At 37.1% G+C, this 18,959-nt stretch overlaps 1 protein-coding gene and 1 long non-coding RNA gene across 2 annotated transcripts; both read left to right on the top strand.

Annotated features, from left to right (window-relative positions):
• Positions 1–7,031: 7,031 nt before the first annotated feature.
• On the top strand, positions 7,032–13,306 carry LOC120348018 (uncharacterized). The gene is made up of 9 exons (XM_078117997.1): positions 7,032–7,141; positions 8,197–8,255; positions 8,554–8,593; positions 8,919–9,143; positions 9,332–9,457; positions 10,744–10,845; positions 10,907–11,045; positions 12,297–12,381; positions 13,181–13,306. The coding sequence occupies exons 1-9, from the start codon at positions 7,081–7,083 to the stop codon at positions 13,304–13,306; spliced, it is 963 nt and encodes a 320-aa protein (XP_077974123.1). The 5' UTR covers positions 7,032–7,080.
• An 898-nt stretch (positions 13,307–14,204) lies between these two features.
• Positions 14,205–15,632, top strand: LOC144429581 (uncharacterized). The gene is made up of 2 exons (XR_013478877.1): positions 14,205–14,387; positions 14,968–15,632. It is a non-coding gene; the product is annotated as an uncharacterized LOC144429581 (long non-coding RNA).
• The last annotated feature ends 3,327 nt before the right edge of the window (positions 15,633–18,959 follow it).

The following is an 18,959-nucleotide window of genomic DNA, read 5'->3' on the forward strand; positions in this document are numbered from 1 at the left end:
TTTTACCCAGTTATTTGTATCTGGCCCCTTATTCTACAGTTTGCACACCTCTTATTTACAGTGTTGCAAAACAAAATAGTAGACAGCTCACAACTGGTAGACCCTTCCTATTGGATAATAATCACACGTCGTCCATTGAAACCTAAAGTTTCTGTTGCGTGATTAACGTTTCGTGTACGACCAACAATTTGTTTTGTAACTCAGATTACATGCCATTAGGTAATTATTAAGCCGCGTTAAAAAAACATACACTCTTATTGCTTCAAAATCAGTACAGATAAACGTATAGTTCATAAGTACAAAGTCAATAAGAATAGCTAAAAAGTAAACATAGTATACGTTAGGTCCTACACTACAGTTTCATGGCCTGGCCCCTCATACAAAATTTATTTTTCAAAGTGTAGTTTATTCCATTATTTGTTACAGATTTTGTGATAAAAAAGCTATACTATTGTGGGACAAAAATAAATTGTGAGGCTCGCGTAGAAATGCCAATTTTGAATGATGTGCGGTCCGCGAAACAAGTTTTTAATTGAATTTAATATGAGACATGCGAGTATTTCCAATCTTCTCGCGTCATTCCAAAGGCTATGACCTGAGTCCAATTTAATATCTATTCCTATGTTACAATGTCTTAACAGCTGGCTTGTGCGATGCGAAAATGCATATCATAACACAATAACTAAAATTTTTGTGTCTGCAACTACTAGGAAGTCTATGTTGAATGAAGGTGCGACTCGCGGTTTCACTCATTTATTTCTATTTGGCACTCTTGTATTGAAGGTTGGACACCCCTGCCTTAGAGCATGAAAGTATACTTGATTGCGCAAACGGCTGGACGCTTCAGCAGTAGCGCACCTTGATTATTGGCTCTAAGATGATAAAATCACTTCTTGTAAATACAAATGGTATATTCACTAAAACAGGGGTGTGCGACCCGCGGGCCTAATGCGGCTCGCAAAAAAAATGGCGCACCCCGCAAAAATGCCAATTTTGACTGGCCCGCGGACTAATTTTTTTAAATTTAGTTTAACCCAGTACGTTCAAGTAATTTTTAATTCCTTTGTGTTGCAAAGTCTATACCCGATTTTGATATTTGCGACTCTCAGCCTTCCCATCCTCCACCCAACCCTTCAGCCTGCCAACCCTGGCGTTTCCGCTATAGTTTGTTAAATATAAACGTTAACGCTTTGTTTTTTTTTGTTAACTTAATAGTCCTCAGTTTTAGTCTTATATTTTACTACCTTGATAACTAGCATAGTATAGTCCCTTTAGCTTTTTTTTTTCTACAATCAGCCACTATAATAATAACATAGTAAAATAGGTTCTATAGCTTCTTTTGGTAGTCATTCTTTATAACTTGGCTTCTTCAAGTTTTTTGCTATGTCTGCCAGGACACACTTGCCTCTCGGCGCCGGTGCAAACCAGAATGTCTGCTGGAGCAACATCTAACACGCGCGCTTTTGGAGCTTTATTTGTGACGCCGACGCCACTCTTTCCGGCCTGTGGATGCGTCGCCGAAGGTTGCAAGCGTTTAAAGGAATGGAGATTTTTCATGGAGAGTCAGTAGACGCAACAACATCAAAGGAAATTCCTACGTTGTCCACGTTCAACGACCTTCACGAACGTTGCACAACTTCGGCCCCTCAAATCACTTGATCAAGGGATCTCCTATTAGGCAAGGTCTGTGTAACATCACGTTCAAGTCCGATGAATGGGTGTCCCTTGCCTGGACACCAAGGTTGCTGCATGCCAAGTCAGACCAATACGTAAACTGAACTTTCTTGTGAATCTCACACAATTTTGGCATAGAGAGGCTCGGTAAAGTCTTGGAAGAAAGATACTCCTAGTCATCACACGGTTATTCAGCAACCCCATACCTCATTTCATCCAGGTTCCAGAATCCCGGCTGAAGGCTTTTAGTATTTTAGTGGGTTGAAGATTCTCCGATCATGATTGAGATTGAGTGTAAGTTCTGCGTGCGCATGGCATCTGAAATATCTAAAATCTTAAATAACATCTGCTCGAGCAATTTTGATGTTTGTTTGGAGTAAATCTTCTACAACACTTACAATAATAAAATGTGTCTGACTTTTAACACAAAAAAATCGTTACATATGTCGACTACAAGTACCATGATAGTCCGATTTGATTTATTTACGATTAGATTCAAAATGGTCAGCCCTACATCTAATAGGCCTAATCTGTGGTCATATAAAAAATTATAGTAATACATGAATAACTGGTGAGAAGCACACAATACTGCTTAGCCAACATATCGATGTATAAATATTGGGTTTAAATATAAAGGTGGTTTTCAAGCGGGTAATCGCGACACTCTAGATCACTGCCTCCAAATCTTTGGGTGGCGACCCAACACTGGGTTGCTTGTTTTATCTACGAAAACTCGAAAAGTATGGATTTCATTTTTATAAATTTTATTGTATAATTTATATATAATATAGTATTTGAAATCTCGCCCATAGTAGTTGTACATGTGGGAACTCTCATCGTGCTAGTTGTCCTTGAATCACAATATATCATGAGTTTCTATGTGTATTATCGTAGTTTAAAGAGAACTGTAAAAGTACTTTGATCTCAGCGATTTGACATGAGCAGGGAAAGGCCACGTTGCATAACACAACAATAATATTTGATATTCCTGATTCAACTGTGAGTAATCGATATATATAGTATTTTAACCTGTTCAACTTGTTTTCAATTTTTTTTGACCTGCTTGATATCAGGAAATGAGCGTTTGAATATTTTGCCCATTGAAACTAGTAAAACCCGGGCATCAGAGTTTACACATGCTAACCATTGCCAACGAATTCAACGAAATATTACTCTTCAAATATTACCGCTCCACCGAAAGGCTTGATATCCACTGTCATTGACATCCAAGACATTGACTGAATGGTATTGTTAACTTTCTACCAGTTGGACATGTTTTATTATAATAAGAAATAAAATTCGTTTGAAACGTGGGCTGAAACTAACAGTAACTGTGCATGTATCACTAGAAACATTGATTTCCTTACACACTCCCTCTAAAAGCGGTGAATAACTCTTCCGCTGAAATAATTTTAAGAGTAAAGCTTTTGTCAAATATTGCAACATGAATTATCAGCGCCGTGAAGGCTAGAATGACAATTTATCAATGACCTGGATTGACTCGAGTTACCTGAATGAAATAACTCGGACGCAAATAACCACCGATAAGACTCGGCACAATGGTTGACCTGACTTGGACTTGAGGTTTGAGGATCTCCGCCACAACTGAAAAGTGCTTCTTCTGAGTATCATTCTTGCCTGGCTTCTTCCCATCGGGCAACTTATTCTGACGTCCAAGACGAATCATTTATCCAAATCAACTCAATATTCATAATATTTAATATTTTAAACCCATCACTTTGACACCTGAAATTTCGCATTGCGTCACCTAAAAAGATTTTAATCAATTTACAAAAACTCACTCACGGGCAAAATGAATATTTTCCCAAGCTCTGTTAACTGTTAGGACAAAATCTGAACAATATAGCACGGAATATTTTATTGAGTCGTAAGACGCTAGCTGAACTAATTTTTAGCTCTGGGGTTTAAAATCGTTGCTATTTCGACTGAAGTCCTGACTTGGTCAAGTGATTACCGACTTCAAAAAAAGGAAAGTTCAGCGTGTTTTGTCTCTGAATCATGGTAATTCTACGCATTTTTAGGTAATCCCGAAATAGGTTTCCCAAGATGGCGGACACCGGAGCGTAGTATGTGTACCTGGTTAGGGTTAGTCGCTAATCTCGTGTACAATAACTACGGGAGTCACTCGACTAGTCCCCGAGCTCGTGATAAAACTAAAACAAGAAAAATTGGAATAAAATGATGGCCTAACACTAACTTGATACACATACCACGTTCCGAAGTCCGTCAATTTGGTTCACATACTTCGGAAGTACTTATTTTTATTTGTGCATGTGTTTTTAGAGATATATACACTAAAAATTTCCATTGGAATTTCAAACAGAGCTAAAATATGCGTGCTGTTTGTCCCTGAAGCAAAATATTTTCATGAGTATGTATATGTATTATCTCAGAAAGTAAAAAATCTGGAAAGTGTTTTGATTAATATTATAACCAGGTTTTTAAATAATTATTAAATGTTCAACTTGCTTCATATAATGTTACACAAACTTCAAACGAAATTGCTATGCAGAAAACAGTCTCAGCAATTGGACATGGGCAGGGGTCACGTTGCATAACAAAACTAAAGTTACTGATTCAACTGTGAGAAATGGATGTGTTTCTGCTGGATTTCAGGAAATGAACGTTTGAAACATTTGTCGTTTCAAACTAGCATAACCCTGGCATCATATTTTGCACATTATAACCATTTCCAACGAATTAAACCAAATATTACGCTCCAAATATCATCCCTCCCCGAATGGCTTGCAATCCACTGGCATTGACATCCAAGACATTGACTGAAATGTATTGTAACTTTATACTAATTGAACATGTTTTATTGTAATAAAATTTAAAATTCGTTTGAAACGTGGCCTGAAAATAACGGCATTTGTGCAAGTATCACTAGCGACAGTTATTTCCCTGCACTCCCATCTAAAAGCGGTGAAAAACCCTCCCACCGAAATATATTTTAACAGTAAGGTTTTTGTCAAATATTGCAACGTGAAAGTAGCAGCACTGTGGAGTCTCTAATGAATGAATATCAATGACGTGGATTGACTCGAGTTATCTGAATGAAATAACTCGGACGCAAATAACCTCCGATAAGACTCGGCACAAGGATTGACTTGACTTGGACTTGAGGTTTGAGGATTTCCGCCACAACTGGAAAGTGCTTCTTCTGAGTATCATTCTTGCCTGGCTTCTTCCCATCGGGCAACTTATTCTGACGTCCAAGACGAATCATTTATCCAAATCAACTCAATATTCATAATATTTGATATTTTAAACCCATCACTTTGACACCTGAAATTTCGCATTGCGTCACCTAAAAAGATTTCAATCAATTCACAAAACTCACTCACGGGCAAAATGAATAATTTCCCAAGCTCTGTTAACTGTTAGGACAAAATATGAACAACACAGCGCGCAATATTGTATTGAGTCGTAAGACACCAGCTGAACTAATATTTAGCTCTGGGGTTTAAAATCGTTGCTATTTCGACTGAAAGTCCTGACTTGGTCAAGTGATTAAGGACTTAAAAAAAAAGGAAAGTTCAGCGTGTTTTATCTCTGAATCATGGTAATTCTACGCATTTTTAGGTAATCCCGAAATATGTTTACTAAGATGGCGGACACCGGAACGTAGTATGTGTACCTGGTTAGGGTTAGTCGCTAATCTCGTGTACAATAACTACGGGAGTCACTCGACTAGTCCCCGAGCTCGTGATAAAACTAAAATAAGGAAAATTGGAATAAAATTATGGCCTAACACAAGCTTGATACACATACCACGTTCCGAAGTCCGCCATCTTGGTTCACATACTTCGGAAGTACTTATTTTTATTTGTGCATGTGTTTTCAGAGATATATACACTGAGAATTTCGATTGGAATTTCAAACAGAGCTAAAATATGCGTGCTGTTTGTCCCTGAAGCAAAATATTTTCATGAGTATGTATGTGTATTATCTCAGAAAGTGAAAAATCTGGAAAGCGTTTTGATTAATATCATAACCAGGTTTTTAAATGATTATTAAATGTTCAACTTGCTTCATATAATGTTACACAAACTTCAAACAAAATTGCTATGCAGAAAACAGTCTCAGCAATTGGACATGAGCAGGGGTCATGTTGCATAACAAAACTAAAGTTACTGATTCAACTGTGAGAAATGGATGTTTCTGCTGGATTTCAGGAAATGAACGTTTGAAACATTTGTCGTTTCAAACTAGCATAACCCTGGCATCATATTTTGCACATTACAACCATTTCCAACGAATTAAACCAAATATCACGCTCCAAATAGCATCCCTCCCCCGAATGGCTTGCAATCCACTGGCATTGATATCCAAGACATTGACTGAAATGTATTGTAACTTTATACTAATTGAACATGTTTTATTATATTAAAATTTAAAATTCGTTTGAAACGTGGCCCAAAAATAACGGCATTTGTGCAAGTATCACTAGCGACAGTTATTTCCCTGCACTCCCATCTAAAAGCGGTGAATAACCCCGAAATATATTTTAACAGTAAGGTTTTTGTCAAATATTGCAACGTGAAAGTAGCAGCATTGTGGAGTCTTTAATGAATGAATATCAATGACCTGGATTGACTCGAGTTATCTGAATGAAATAACTCGGACGCAATTAACTACGACGCAAGTCCCGACTTCGGTATAAATCACTTGGTCAAGTAATCACCGACTTTGAAAAAGGAAAGTTCAGCGTGTTTTTGTCCCTGAATCACGTTATTTTCATGAGCATGTATGTGTATTATCTAGGTTTTGAGAAAACTGTAGAAAGTACTTCAATTAAAAATGTCATCAGAGCCCAGGCTGATAGGTGTTACATGTACTTGAACAGCGGTCTTATGTTGCATTATCATGTGTGTTGTCTCAGTTTTCAGAGAAATCTGGAAAGTGCTTAAGTTGATATCGAAATCAGGTCCTTGACTAATATATTCAGTGCAGTTGATATTTTTGATTCAAATATTAGAATTCGATATTAAAAATATTTTAACCTGTTTAACTTGTTTTTAACTTTTATGACCCATTGAATTTCAGGAAATGAACGTTTGAAACCTCTGCCGTTTCAAACTAACATAACCCTGGCTATTGCCAACAAATTCAACCAGGTATTACTCTTACGGGCGTGTTAGTGACATCGCCGTCATCGTTTCATAAAGATAGAAAGAGAGGCATTTACCAAACTCACTTTTTTTGTGACGCAACACGTATCTTACAAGAGAGAGAGAAAACAACTTCTCTTTCCGCTTTAGAGTAGTGAGTGAGCTTACAAAGGATATATTCCGACGCGAATAGATTGAAGCTTCATTCTAACCCAATCTGTTCGGGAATCGACTTTCATCGGAGCAATTTTGAGAAAATTTTGGATTCAAAATGAGGATTCCTATTCAATACATTCTTCTTATGTTTATCGAGGCATTTCCATTGGTTAAAGGTCAGTATAACCGTGCATGCTTTACTTGCTTGCATTGGTTTTGTTTTTTGCGCGAGAAGAAATACTCGTTTTTCGCTCCTCGGATTATTTATTTGCATCAAGCGGAATATTTATTTAATCCGGCATGGAAAGGGCCAGTATGGCGGTGTGAAAATATGGCAAACCTCGATTTCACGTTAAAATTTGAACTAAGAACTAAGAAAGAAATACTAACTCAAACTTCGTTTAAACTCCCAAAGCGGAGGCCGCCATAGATATAAAAATAAATGATGATTGTTCGTATTCAATGTGTCGCCGCTCACGTACCGTAGATTGTGCTAAATGGCCGTTCCATCATTATAATATATATATATATATACGATACAACGCTTTGGCTTTTAAACTCTCTGATGAGAGCAACGGAATGTTTTAGTTTTTGAACCTAAAATTTTGGTATCGTAATATAAACTGTAATCATTATGTTCAGAAGAGAAAATTTGATCGTAAATTATCGGCGTGGTGGCCCATTGTTGAAGCTTTTTATTCGGATATTCTGGCATCGCGGGGTAGAATGTCGGGTTCAATTTCATACCCACCACCTCAACCAGGGTGTTGTAAAATGAATAAGCAATGCCGAATCAACAAGATTGCGTCCCGTCTGAAATATTGCAGCTAATAACGTATCCGTTCGTTAACACTTTGAGTACTTTGAGTTTATTGTTTATTCCTGAGTTTATTGCTCGACAGAAAAAATTGATACGATTATCAGATTCTCGAAACTGAATCGCGGGTATTAAATCAGATTTTATTAGCCCATGCTTGCAGTAACGCCAAACATTATCAGGTTCCCCAAAGGCGGGCGTAATATTACAAATTCGATTCGACCAATCATCATCGAGGAAAATAGTTCGTTCGCAATACGTGCGCAGCACTATAAAATTAAATATGGAATGAGAGAATGTGCGCCATAGGTAAATAGGTACTGAATTAGTCTCGTTATGAAAAAAGTACCTTAATTTTGGTTTATCTGTTTTAAACCTATTTCTATTCCTCGATTTCTAATTTTCTTTCAACAGGTGAGAAATGCTGGATGCCTATGGTTTGCGACGGGAAACCTACTTGGAGAAACGTTACGGTGCGACCCTTAGTAATAGTTCCTTACTGTTGGTATCATTTATAAAAATAAAACTGTTTTTTTTTTAAATCTGGAAATAAAAATGATTAAATTGAACTTTTTAGCATTTTCTTCCATCTATAAGTTCTGAAGGTTTGAAACTTACTTTAATCGATACCTCATCCCAGATTTTACGTTTACACTTTAATCCACGGGAACACTTTTTCACAGGGAAAACCTACTCAGCTAAAGCAATATTTTAGCGATGTGCAGCTTTCATGACCATACGTTTGAACGTTTCTCTCTTGTTCTATTTCAGACGGGACAGTGCACAAAAGAAGAAGAGAAGGCTTTGGAAGGTTCGTGTCCACAATATAATTTCCTTCCAAATACGTTTGCAATTTTCTTATATTTGTCAAACGATCTGGTAACAAACATGCCCTCAAATAATCGTTTTATTAGAAAAACATAAAATATTTTTATAAAATATGAAATATTTTATATTTTTATGGCGCTATTTTCAACAATCACATCATAACGTATAGTTTAACAATATCTATATCATATTCCTATTTTTAATCAGAGAGAGAGAGATGAGTACATATCTTCTTACAAAAATTTACTGAATATGGACTGTAAAACTGGAGACTCAATTTAAATTCTATTTTCGTTTATGTTTCGCAGCTTTAACGACAAAACTAGACGGAATGGAAAGTAACCTCCATCAATTGAAAAAGACGATGGAAGAATCAGAGACAAACTCACTGACGCCTTCTGTTGTAGGTGTCAAAAATACGACCACGCCCTCTGTTGTAGGTGACAAGGAAACGACTACGCCCTCTGTTGTAGGTGTCAAGGAAACGACTACGCCCTCTGTTGTAGGTGTCAAGGAAACGACCACTCCCCAGGGTAAGAAAAATCTATGTCTTTTGGTATCGCATGCACTAGAATATATATTACAATAGTCCTGTTCAGTCAAAGTTAATGATACGGCTGTTTTGCGAATACGTTAATTTGGAAAAAATTGAAATATATCCACATTGCCATAATTCAGTATCTCAAAATTATAAGTCGTGATATAAAGTTTTTTAACACAGGATACAAAGACAAGAAAACTTCTTCGGCCCGTATCTCAACCTTACCTGCTACATCCCCGTGGTCATCTAAGGAAGCCTTTCTCTCTACTTTTCGCCCACAAACTACAAAAGTCGAACAGAGTACAGGTTGGTGTGGTCTCTCCGCAAGACGTCTTAATATATGACAGAGCAAAATTGCCTCAAGATGGCGTCCATAGTCTGGGGGTTGCCCGGCTTCATGATTTTTGGCGTTGCCGTTTTGCCGCGGACTCGAGAAATCTGGGTTTGGTATAGTTATATATGTATAGTATAGTACCACAAGTAATTCCAGTAAGCGTGACATAACCATTTTCGTATGTGTTGTGATATGGAATATACAAGATATATATGTGATATGGAACTATACAAGACTCAAAAACATCGTTTCTCATGTTGTTTATCGTTCACTTCCGGTTGGTGATATTTTTTGCCAAATGAAGGATAGGGTTTACACATTAATTCAGGGAAAGCAAATGATGGCTTATTCATATGGCAAACCTTTGCCTCCCGTTTGCTCACCAGTCCATGTCCGTATGGTATTAGTTAGCCAGTCATTCCTAACCCATATATGACTATTGATAATCTCACTACGCCATCTAAAAATCATAGTAATGTAATAAGAGAATTTAGAATACACGGACGTTCGTCAAAACGTGCATACGATCACCCGACTTGCGAACCAAATCCGGTCCGTTGGATAATTTAATCTGACCCATCTGATGCTGCCACAACCAAAATAAAACCAAATTTTGATGAAATAGGTCAAGGAATTTGTTGAGATTGCTATTTATTTTAGTTTTGACAAGAGGCTTTTGTGCTCCACTTTTGCTTTTGTAACGCTGTAGACATTGTTCATAAAATGTAACTTTTTACGTCACAATCTTATGGCCCGCCAGTCTATGTGGGCAGAATTTTTGGCCTTTGCCCTAAAATACCAATATGGCGGACACCGGGACGTAGTATGTGTACCAGGTTGGGGTTAGGCCATAATTTATTTCCATTTTTCCTTATTTTAGTTCTATTACGAGTTACTAGGAGACTAGCCAAGTGACTCCCGTGGTATTTGTACATTAAATTATGGCGCATAATTTGACCCTACTAACTAACCCTAACCTGGTACACATACTACGTTTCGGTGTCCGCCATCTTGGTATGCATACTTCAGAAGCGCCTATTGAAAATCCTATCTTAAGAATTGAGCCAACTTTTAATCAGACTCTTACTTTAAAGAAGATTGCTCTTAAATCCACTCCATGCATTGTCACCATTGAAAGTCTGACATTGTCAATTGTGAATTTCATCCGACTTCCCAGCCCTGTTCAGAATAAAATAATATTCGGTTTACGCCAGAATACGAGGCTCGGACTCTAAAAATTTTCTTTTGCGTTTTTCAGTCGATCTTACATGTGATTTTGAGTCTTCAACCAACCCTACATGCGGCTATACGAGAGTTAATGGGACATTTCAGAGAGAATACAGAAATAATGAAGTTACAGGTATTGTTTCTATATGAAACTCTTACAGATGAGTCTGATTTACTTCCGTTTTTCATCCTAGGTTATGTTCTTGCTGGTAATGGTACAATCAGATCCTTACCCAAGGCTTGGGCTGGCAATGATGAACTATGCATGAGTGTCGACATAAAAGGGACATCTGATGGAGAACTTGTGGTCAAGGCTTACAATGGAACTGAAATGTGAGTAACTAACACTGCATTTAATTTTTTACCATACTATTTGCCGCTTTCACTCCAGAGAATGCTTTGTCAATGTACAGTGAAAAATTATTATTTTTATGAACCAATAAGGAAATTTGAAATTCAGTGTTTTAGGGGTTTGCAACCTGTCGCCATGCTGCGGTAAAAATGCGACCCACAAAAAAATTGTGCGACATGCGAAATAGTGCCAGTTTTGACTAATTTGCGGCACGCGAAACCAATTTTTAATTTAGTTTAATCTGATACGTGCCAGTGATTCCAATCCCTTTGCGTGGCAAAACCTATACCTGGGTCCATTATATCAGGGGTGGCCAACCTGCTTTCGACCGCGATCGACTAAATTCTTCCAAATAGCTCGCGATCGACTGATCGATAATAAGTACATACACAAAAACGAACGAGTACTGAATTTGCAGATACATGCGTATATATAAAAACATTCCACCGCTGCCAATAAGCTCGGCTCTGAGGGCGAATTCTAAAATCGCCACGAAAATTTGTATTTTTAATTTAATTTGATTATGTGATTGTACCGGGAGTAAATTTTCATCATTTGTTCAAGATTCATTAGAATCAGATCTGAGGCCTGTCGAATTTTTAGTCATAAGTGTTGAAAACGATAATCGGCAAATTCATTCCCAAACTTTGACGGCGTTTTAAAAGTTACAACAGGCGCTGCATGAAACTGGTTTAAGGTTCATTATTTGGGGGAATGTTATTGAATTCACTTAACATCAGACGCGATCGACTACTCGAGACGTGGCGATCGACCGGTCGATCGCGATCGACGTGTTGGACACCCCTGCAATATATGATCTATGCCCGTGAACAACTCATGTTGTCTCGCAAAGCCTGTGTTGAATAAAGTTTCAGCCCGCGGCTTCACTCAGTTATTTGTATATGGCCCTCTGTATTAAAGATTGCACGCCCCTTTTTTAAATTGTTTTAAAAAAAAATTATCTTTGAGGATCATCTGTAAACAGAATTACTGGCAACCACTGTAATGTGAGGAGCTGCTGAAACTATAAATAACTATAGCGGTGCATTCCACATTAGTAAGTACTGATTGGTGGGGAGACATGGGGCAATTAAAGTTGATGCGCTCGGAGGAAGATCTAAATAATTGATTCCATATAAATGAGGTTCCTGGAGAAAGCAGAATATAGCAAAATTTGATTTATTTTGTAAGTCTATGTGAATACAGCAATGATGTGTTTTTTTAATTTTTAGGAAAGCAATCCGGTCGTTTTCTGCCTCGACTACCTGGAAGATCGAGAAATTCATTTTAACGAAAATAAACTCTGCAGATATCGAGGTTTGCAACACATTTGTTATTGAGAATCTTTTTAAATCAGAGTTGCTTTGGATGTGAATCCCATCACATACTATGCAAACGTTTTGGCGCTCCGGGCGTATCTGTATCAATATGGAGTCAAGTAATTTTGTTCGCCTATTTTACCCAATGTTGTGTAAAGTAAACCTATGGAAAGAGGGTATATCACTTGGCTAACATAGACAGTTCCCGAACTCGTAATAGAACTAAAATAAAAAAATATGGGAATAAAATATTGGCCTAAGCCAACCTGGTACACGTACTACGGGGATTTCATCTTACATGGGCGTTTGGTTGAAATTGGTAGGGCTTAGTCTTGTTTGATCAGCGTGCAGAGGGTTGTAATCATTTCTTTGCATAATTGGAGTTTCTCTAGAATTCCTTTACAAATTGGGAACACATATTAGACTTTTATCAACTTTCCTCTACGCATGTATAAACCTTAAATAAATATCTTTTGACTCAATGAGAATCCATTCAAGGACTGTCTCGAAATTGACAAAAAATTCTGATTCTAATTACCCTACTTTGAGTCAAACAACGGAAACCAAAATTTTGTGACCATAATTGCATGCCTGTTGAAAATGATTAGTAAACGTAATGCATTCGCGATCTGTTGGAAATTCGTTTACAATTATCACATTCAGAAATCCGGAAGCAAGGTTGCTGCCTTCGTGGTTAGAAAGTTCAATTCCGACTTTTCAATGAAAGCACTCTCGACTTCCACTCTAGACTTGCAGCCCTGCTAAAACTTCAATCTTTTTTTTTTTATTTCATACAGTTCCAACTCGAGCTTGAGGCATCCGGGAATGTAGAGTTAGACAACATAACAACTTTGAACTCTTCTGAATGTTATGGTCTAGGCAAGTGCATCAATTTCTATATAGTCAATGAAAAAGTTGTTTAAGCTTTGAATGTTCTCTTCGATCTTGTTAGGTTAAAACCACATTTCAGTTAGGTTTAGAAATTGGGCAGAATACGCCATTAAAAATACGAAATCCTTGAGAAAACGTCAATATACTTCGGCTTGCCTTTTTGAATGACGTAGTCAGGTGGCGGTTCGGAATAACACATGCCAAAATAGTTATGCTACTCCCACTGTAAGTACTTGTGGACTGTGGTACTAAACTATACCAGGCCCCGATTTTTCGAGGCCCGCAGCGAAACGACAGCACCAAAGGGCATAAAGTGAGACAGCGCTCTATGGACACCATTTTGAGGATATTTTACTCTGCCCTATATTGGGTGCTGAAATGTTTAGGCCACGCCCATTAAAATTAGACGTGATATAAAATAGCCCTATATGAGGGAGGCCATTCAAATAGCGACATACATCCAATAGATTATTCTTAACCTTCTGTCTATATGGAAGCCCAATAGCCCTGTATGAGGGAGGCCATTTAATTAGCGATCGGGCCATATATCCATCGCTAACAATCTCGTCGTTGTGGATAAAAAAGTTTTTAACCAACATTTTTTTAAAAAAAAATAAATAATATTTTCCATACATTATAGTTCAATAGCTTAGTGGCTTAGTAATTTGCCCAGAAAAACGTTCAGTTTATTTCTGAGGGAGTTTACGTGACCTTTCTTGAAGCAAATAAGATGACGTATGGTCAAAACTACTAAAGGGCTCATGATCATATTATTGTAGAAAACTACAAAAGACAATTATTCTGTATTAAATATATAAACTTATTAATTAAAACGTAGAAATAAATATTGTCCTCAATAATAGTTTAATAAATATCTGACTTCAAACTGTGGTCTTTGTTTCAGAATGTGGCGTTGTTTATAATTCCAAATGTTTTCGAGCGATCCTTAATGATGTGAACAACGTCTCATTAAGCGTCGCTGAATCTATTTGCAAAAACAACCTAGCTAATTTTTATGACGTCACACACTACAAATTGCTTCAAGATTATTTACGATCACTGATTCCAGATGGGGAAACATACATTGTTTTTCGAACAGGAATGACTTACAAGGTAGGTCGAGTCTGAATCATGTTGCTTATGCGGCCATTCATGAAGTCATCATAAAATGAGGGCGATATTATTTCTACAATACTGTGGGCTATTACATTTTATCTTGAGATTAAACCCATATAGCTCTATCATAGGATAGTAGTTGAAATCAAGCCATTTAGAACACTGACTACTCCAAACTGGTATCAAATTTGACTTCTTTATTGGATTTGAAAACTTCATTTGCCAGCGTTTTTCAATTTTTGTCAAAAACTTCTTTTATGTAATGTTCCAGCTAATTCAACAATTTGATTCCAACACCAGTGGAACGCTTCAACTTTACAGCTCTGATACTAAATCAGAGAATCCCAAATAATTTGATTTATGCGTCTATTTCATTCAATTCACATCCACCAACTGTAATCACTGGAATGTGATTGAGCGAAATAATCACGTCACGCTTCATTCAGTTTCTTACTGGAGACCAAATAAGATTGTTTCGCTTTTTCAGATCACACGACAAGACAAGGTTTAACCATACTCAGCTATATTCCAAAAGTGCCATTTGTTATATTTCTTAACATATTTTATATTTCAACAGAACAGTCAGCTGCAGTCAACAACGGACCAAGCTATCTCTCTGCCAACTGAGTTTTGGCTTTCTACTTATCCGTCTTCCGTTGCATCGCGGACAACTGTTGTTGTAGGTGTCGATCAAAACCCGGAAGATAAATTTCAAGGGATTTTTAATGTTTCTCCTTCCTATGAGTATAATGGAGCCATCTGTGAAAATGAATTATAACTCTGTCCATTGAATGATCGATAAACAAAAAAAAAATTTAGAATTACTTGTGTATAGGGTAACTACTTATCACTTGTATAAGACGGTTAATTTACCGATACTTTTATTTATTGAATGCATTTACAACGTCACAATGATAGAATTAGCGTAAAAGCCTGAGGTCTTTCAAATCCTGACTCTGAACAAGGCTCTGCACAGGGAGTCGATTATTCTTAGAAAACTAAGAATCGTTTTGTTTGGCTCCGCTCGAACTGTGATATATTAGACGGTTGTATGTACACCTGATAATTGGAAAAAGATTTAAAATTAAACTGAAAAGGGACGAGTCGATAAATCGGTGACCATGTTCTCTTATTTACTTCACGCAATCAATTCCACTGAATTCAAACATGAAGCCTATATGTTGAACCGATGCCATTTAATTCTCAGTTATTCTATTTGTCTGTCTGTCAAGCTTTTCTTGGGTCGGAATTTTAATAAAACTGCATTCATTCACCGAACAAACTATTTTTTATTTCTTAGATGTGTTCAAGAATCGTTCAAATTTACAACAATTAATCAAATCCTGTCTGTAATTTTTTAATATATTGAAAGTGCTCTAGCTATTCTTTCTAATGAATTATCATTGATGATAATTGAATAAAAATTTAGAACGTTATATGGGTTTGAAGTTGTCAGGGTCAAGTACAAAAATAATGGAGGATTTCAAAGTTTACTCTTTTAGGCATTAAAAGGGTTAACCAAATTTGTTTCTGAGTGAATGTAAATAATCTTGAAATGTTGGCGATTTGGTTTATTCAAGTATATATTTTATGTTCCAAAAATTTTAGCAAATTACAAAACTGTTTGATACTTACTAAATACAGCTTCGTATCTGTTACCTCTAAATATTTAAAAATAAAGCTTTCCTCAGTGGAAATTTACGAACGAACATTAAAATTGACGTTCCTGAAGTATGAGTACCAATATTGAGGTAACTAATTTTGTTCGCCTATTTTACATCAATTTGTTTAAAGGGACTGTAACCTCTGGACAGAGGGATATTCACTTGGCTAACACTGACAGTCGCCAAGCTCGTAATAGAAATAAAACAAGGAAAATCCGAATGAAATTATGGCCCAACCATAACCTGGTACGAATACTTCTGAAGTATCATAAAGTTTTTTGAATTAATGAGGAAGTTTCGACTTATTTTGAAACCATTGAAAATCCACAATTTCGACAAATTCAGACAACCGGCTCTTGTGGGAACTTGCTTAATTAACTTACAAAATACCGCATGCGTACTGAATACTGCTGCACGTAATGATGTGTATCCTTGCGGGATGTTTTTATAGATGGAATTCCAAATTAAATCCCGACTGGTTCGCAATGACTTTGCATTTATTGTTATGGCTAGTTATAACATTAGTTCCCCCGAAACTCAAGCGGGGGTAACGTTCTCAGAATTGTAGTTTTCGAATTAGGTTACGTGGTACATTTTCTTAATCTTCAATCACGCACAATATTGAATTCATGGCGGAATGTTATATAAAACGTTTAACGACTGACGCTTTTTAACAGTACTATTAAAAAGCGTCAGTCGTTAAACGTTTAATCAGTATTTTACCGTTACCTCAATACTGTTAAAAGCACCAGTCTTTAAACTTTAAATAGCATTTCAACGGAACTTCAACATCCTTAATATTTGATTTCATTGAAGGTATTAGTTTGAGCAACCCCGTGTAACTCCGGAAATTTCTTCCGATGTTGAATTCGCCGACACGCTTGACTTGGTGCTGACAGATTTTTATTGCTTCGAAAATCATCGTGAGACTTTCTGCGTTTTTCTGTGTTCTGACGGCGCTGTCTCGCGTCAAGATTAAGTGAGTGACTTATAAATATTCAAGTTAGTTGTGCACATGGAATATCACACGCTATACTTGACTATAGAACTGATAGAATGCAGATTACAAAACAAAATAGAGGAACAATCAATTGAGTGGGAAGACCCTAGGCAGCACTTGAAAGCACATTGACAGACATCTACATTAAATTATCTAACCAAAGTAACTTAGTTTATTTCGTGAGCTAGTTGGCCTGGTGGATAAAGTGCTAGTCTGTAAACCCTATGCTATGTAAATCCCATAGTAAATTTCCCAGTACCGGTAGTCTGACCACCCGATCGCTCAGATGCGATCACGACACGGTGCTCAACTATTAATCTTTGTCATTACGTCATTGCCCACAATGGTGCATATGTGCATCCTATTGCACGTAGGTCCACACTGCAATAATTGAAAATCACACCGAACCAAAAAGCAACAAAATAAGTAATACGTGAATCACACTTCCTAGAGTGTAGGCCTAAGTCATATATGCAGGTAATCAAAATACACCAGATAAGAAGAAAAATCAAATTGTACCAAACAGCCGCGCTAGCCCACATACAAATTCCAAATGCAGGATATTACCTGTAATCGTACAAGATGTATTTTATGACGCATTATTAAACTCCATTTGTTTCGCTTGGTGTCACTGTGGAGCTCTCTCTTGCTGCACTGCATGCTGCTTCACCCACAAACAAACGGTACTGATGCCATGTACCCACGCTAAGGCCCGATGATACATAGCCGGCGTCGATCGTGTTGTATTGGGGTTGAATGTTTACAGTCTCGAACTAAAAAATGCCACGATTTACCTCATTTTTCAGACAATATACTGGGATTCCAATGACAAAAATAGCAACCACAAAAACAGACACCAAAATCGCCAAAATATACATATATTTTACACAAATTGTTTTGGTATACGTAGGCTTACCATACGTCCCGCTTTAGGCGAGACAGTCCCGCTTTTCAACGTCTTGTCCCGGTGTCCCGACTAGAGATGGCGGAATCGACTCCGGAATCGATTCTTAGAGGAATCGAATAGAATCGATTTCGATGCATTGGAGTCGATTCTTAGGATTAAAAGTTGGTTGCAAACACGGTATAACGTTTTGTGTCAATTCCTTCGCATAAATGTATAAACTGCTATGTGGAGTTGCTACGACGCCGGAAACTTCACTATATTTTTACACTCTCCTCCCACTTGCTCGTTTGCGCGGGTGAAGGACACGTGCCAACGGCAACAAAACAAACTTATCAAATATCGCAGTTTTCACCCAAAAGTACCTCTGTGTCCCAGCAACATTCGCTGCATTAGAAAGAGCATTAATCTTAGCGGGACTTATCGTCTCCAAATTACGATCCAGACTCACAGGAAGACATGTGAACGAATTGAACTTTAAATTGCAATGAATGTTTGCTATGACAGTAATTATTTCAACTTAAAGTGGACCTATAGATCGTTTTGTTATTATGTTGTTGTTGTTAGAATTCATTTTCTTGTTATGAAAAAATATGTTTTCTTATTACTTACTGGACCAATAGCTTTGAAATTTTCAGTGGTTAAAAATTGTATTTTTCTCTAGCTAGAGGGGTATTGCGTCTATGTATTTCAAAAAATTCTGTGGGCTATAAGGGATAATTTTTTTTTTGTGTGTGATTTGGTCTGATGTGACAGATTGAATATCCATAATACTTAGTTTAGGCTTTCGCGTGCATATATTTGAACATCGCTCTTGTGTTTGATTTCATATGGTATTGTTTAAGTGGGTATTTTTTCTCTGTAAGCTATGTTAGGGAATCGAGATTCAGAATTGAGAATCGGAATTGACAATTTAGGAATCGGATAAGAATCGAATACTTATAGGTAATCATACTTAGCATCCTTAGTCCCGACAGGTCAGCCAAATGTCCCGCTTTGGC

The sequence above is a fragment of the Styela clava genome, chromosome 11, assembly GCF_964204865.1.
Source record: "Styela clava chromosome 11, kaStyClav1.hap1.2, whole genome shotgun sequence".
Taxonomy (NCBI): domain Eukaryota; kingdom Metazoa; phylum Chordata; class Ascidiacea; order Stolidobranchia; family Styelidae; genus Styela; species Styela clava.

What these genes read in the sequence shown, in the direction of transcription:
- LOC120348018 (XM_078117997.1), top strand. Translation starts at nt 7,081, where the DNA reads ATGAGGATTCCTATTCAATACATTCTTCTTATGTTTATCGAGGCATTT. An exon ending in GGCATTTCCATTGGTTAAAG is followed by an intron (nt 7,142 to 8,196) that starts GTCAGTATAACC and finishes TTCTTTCAACAG; the next exon opens with GTGAGAAATGCTGGATGCCT. An exon ending in TAAACTCTGCAGATATCGAG is followed by an intron (nt 12,382 to 13,180) that starts GTTTGCAACACA and finishes TATTTCATACAG; the next exon opens with TTCCAACTCGAGCTTGAGGC.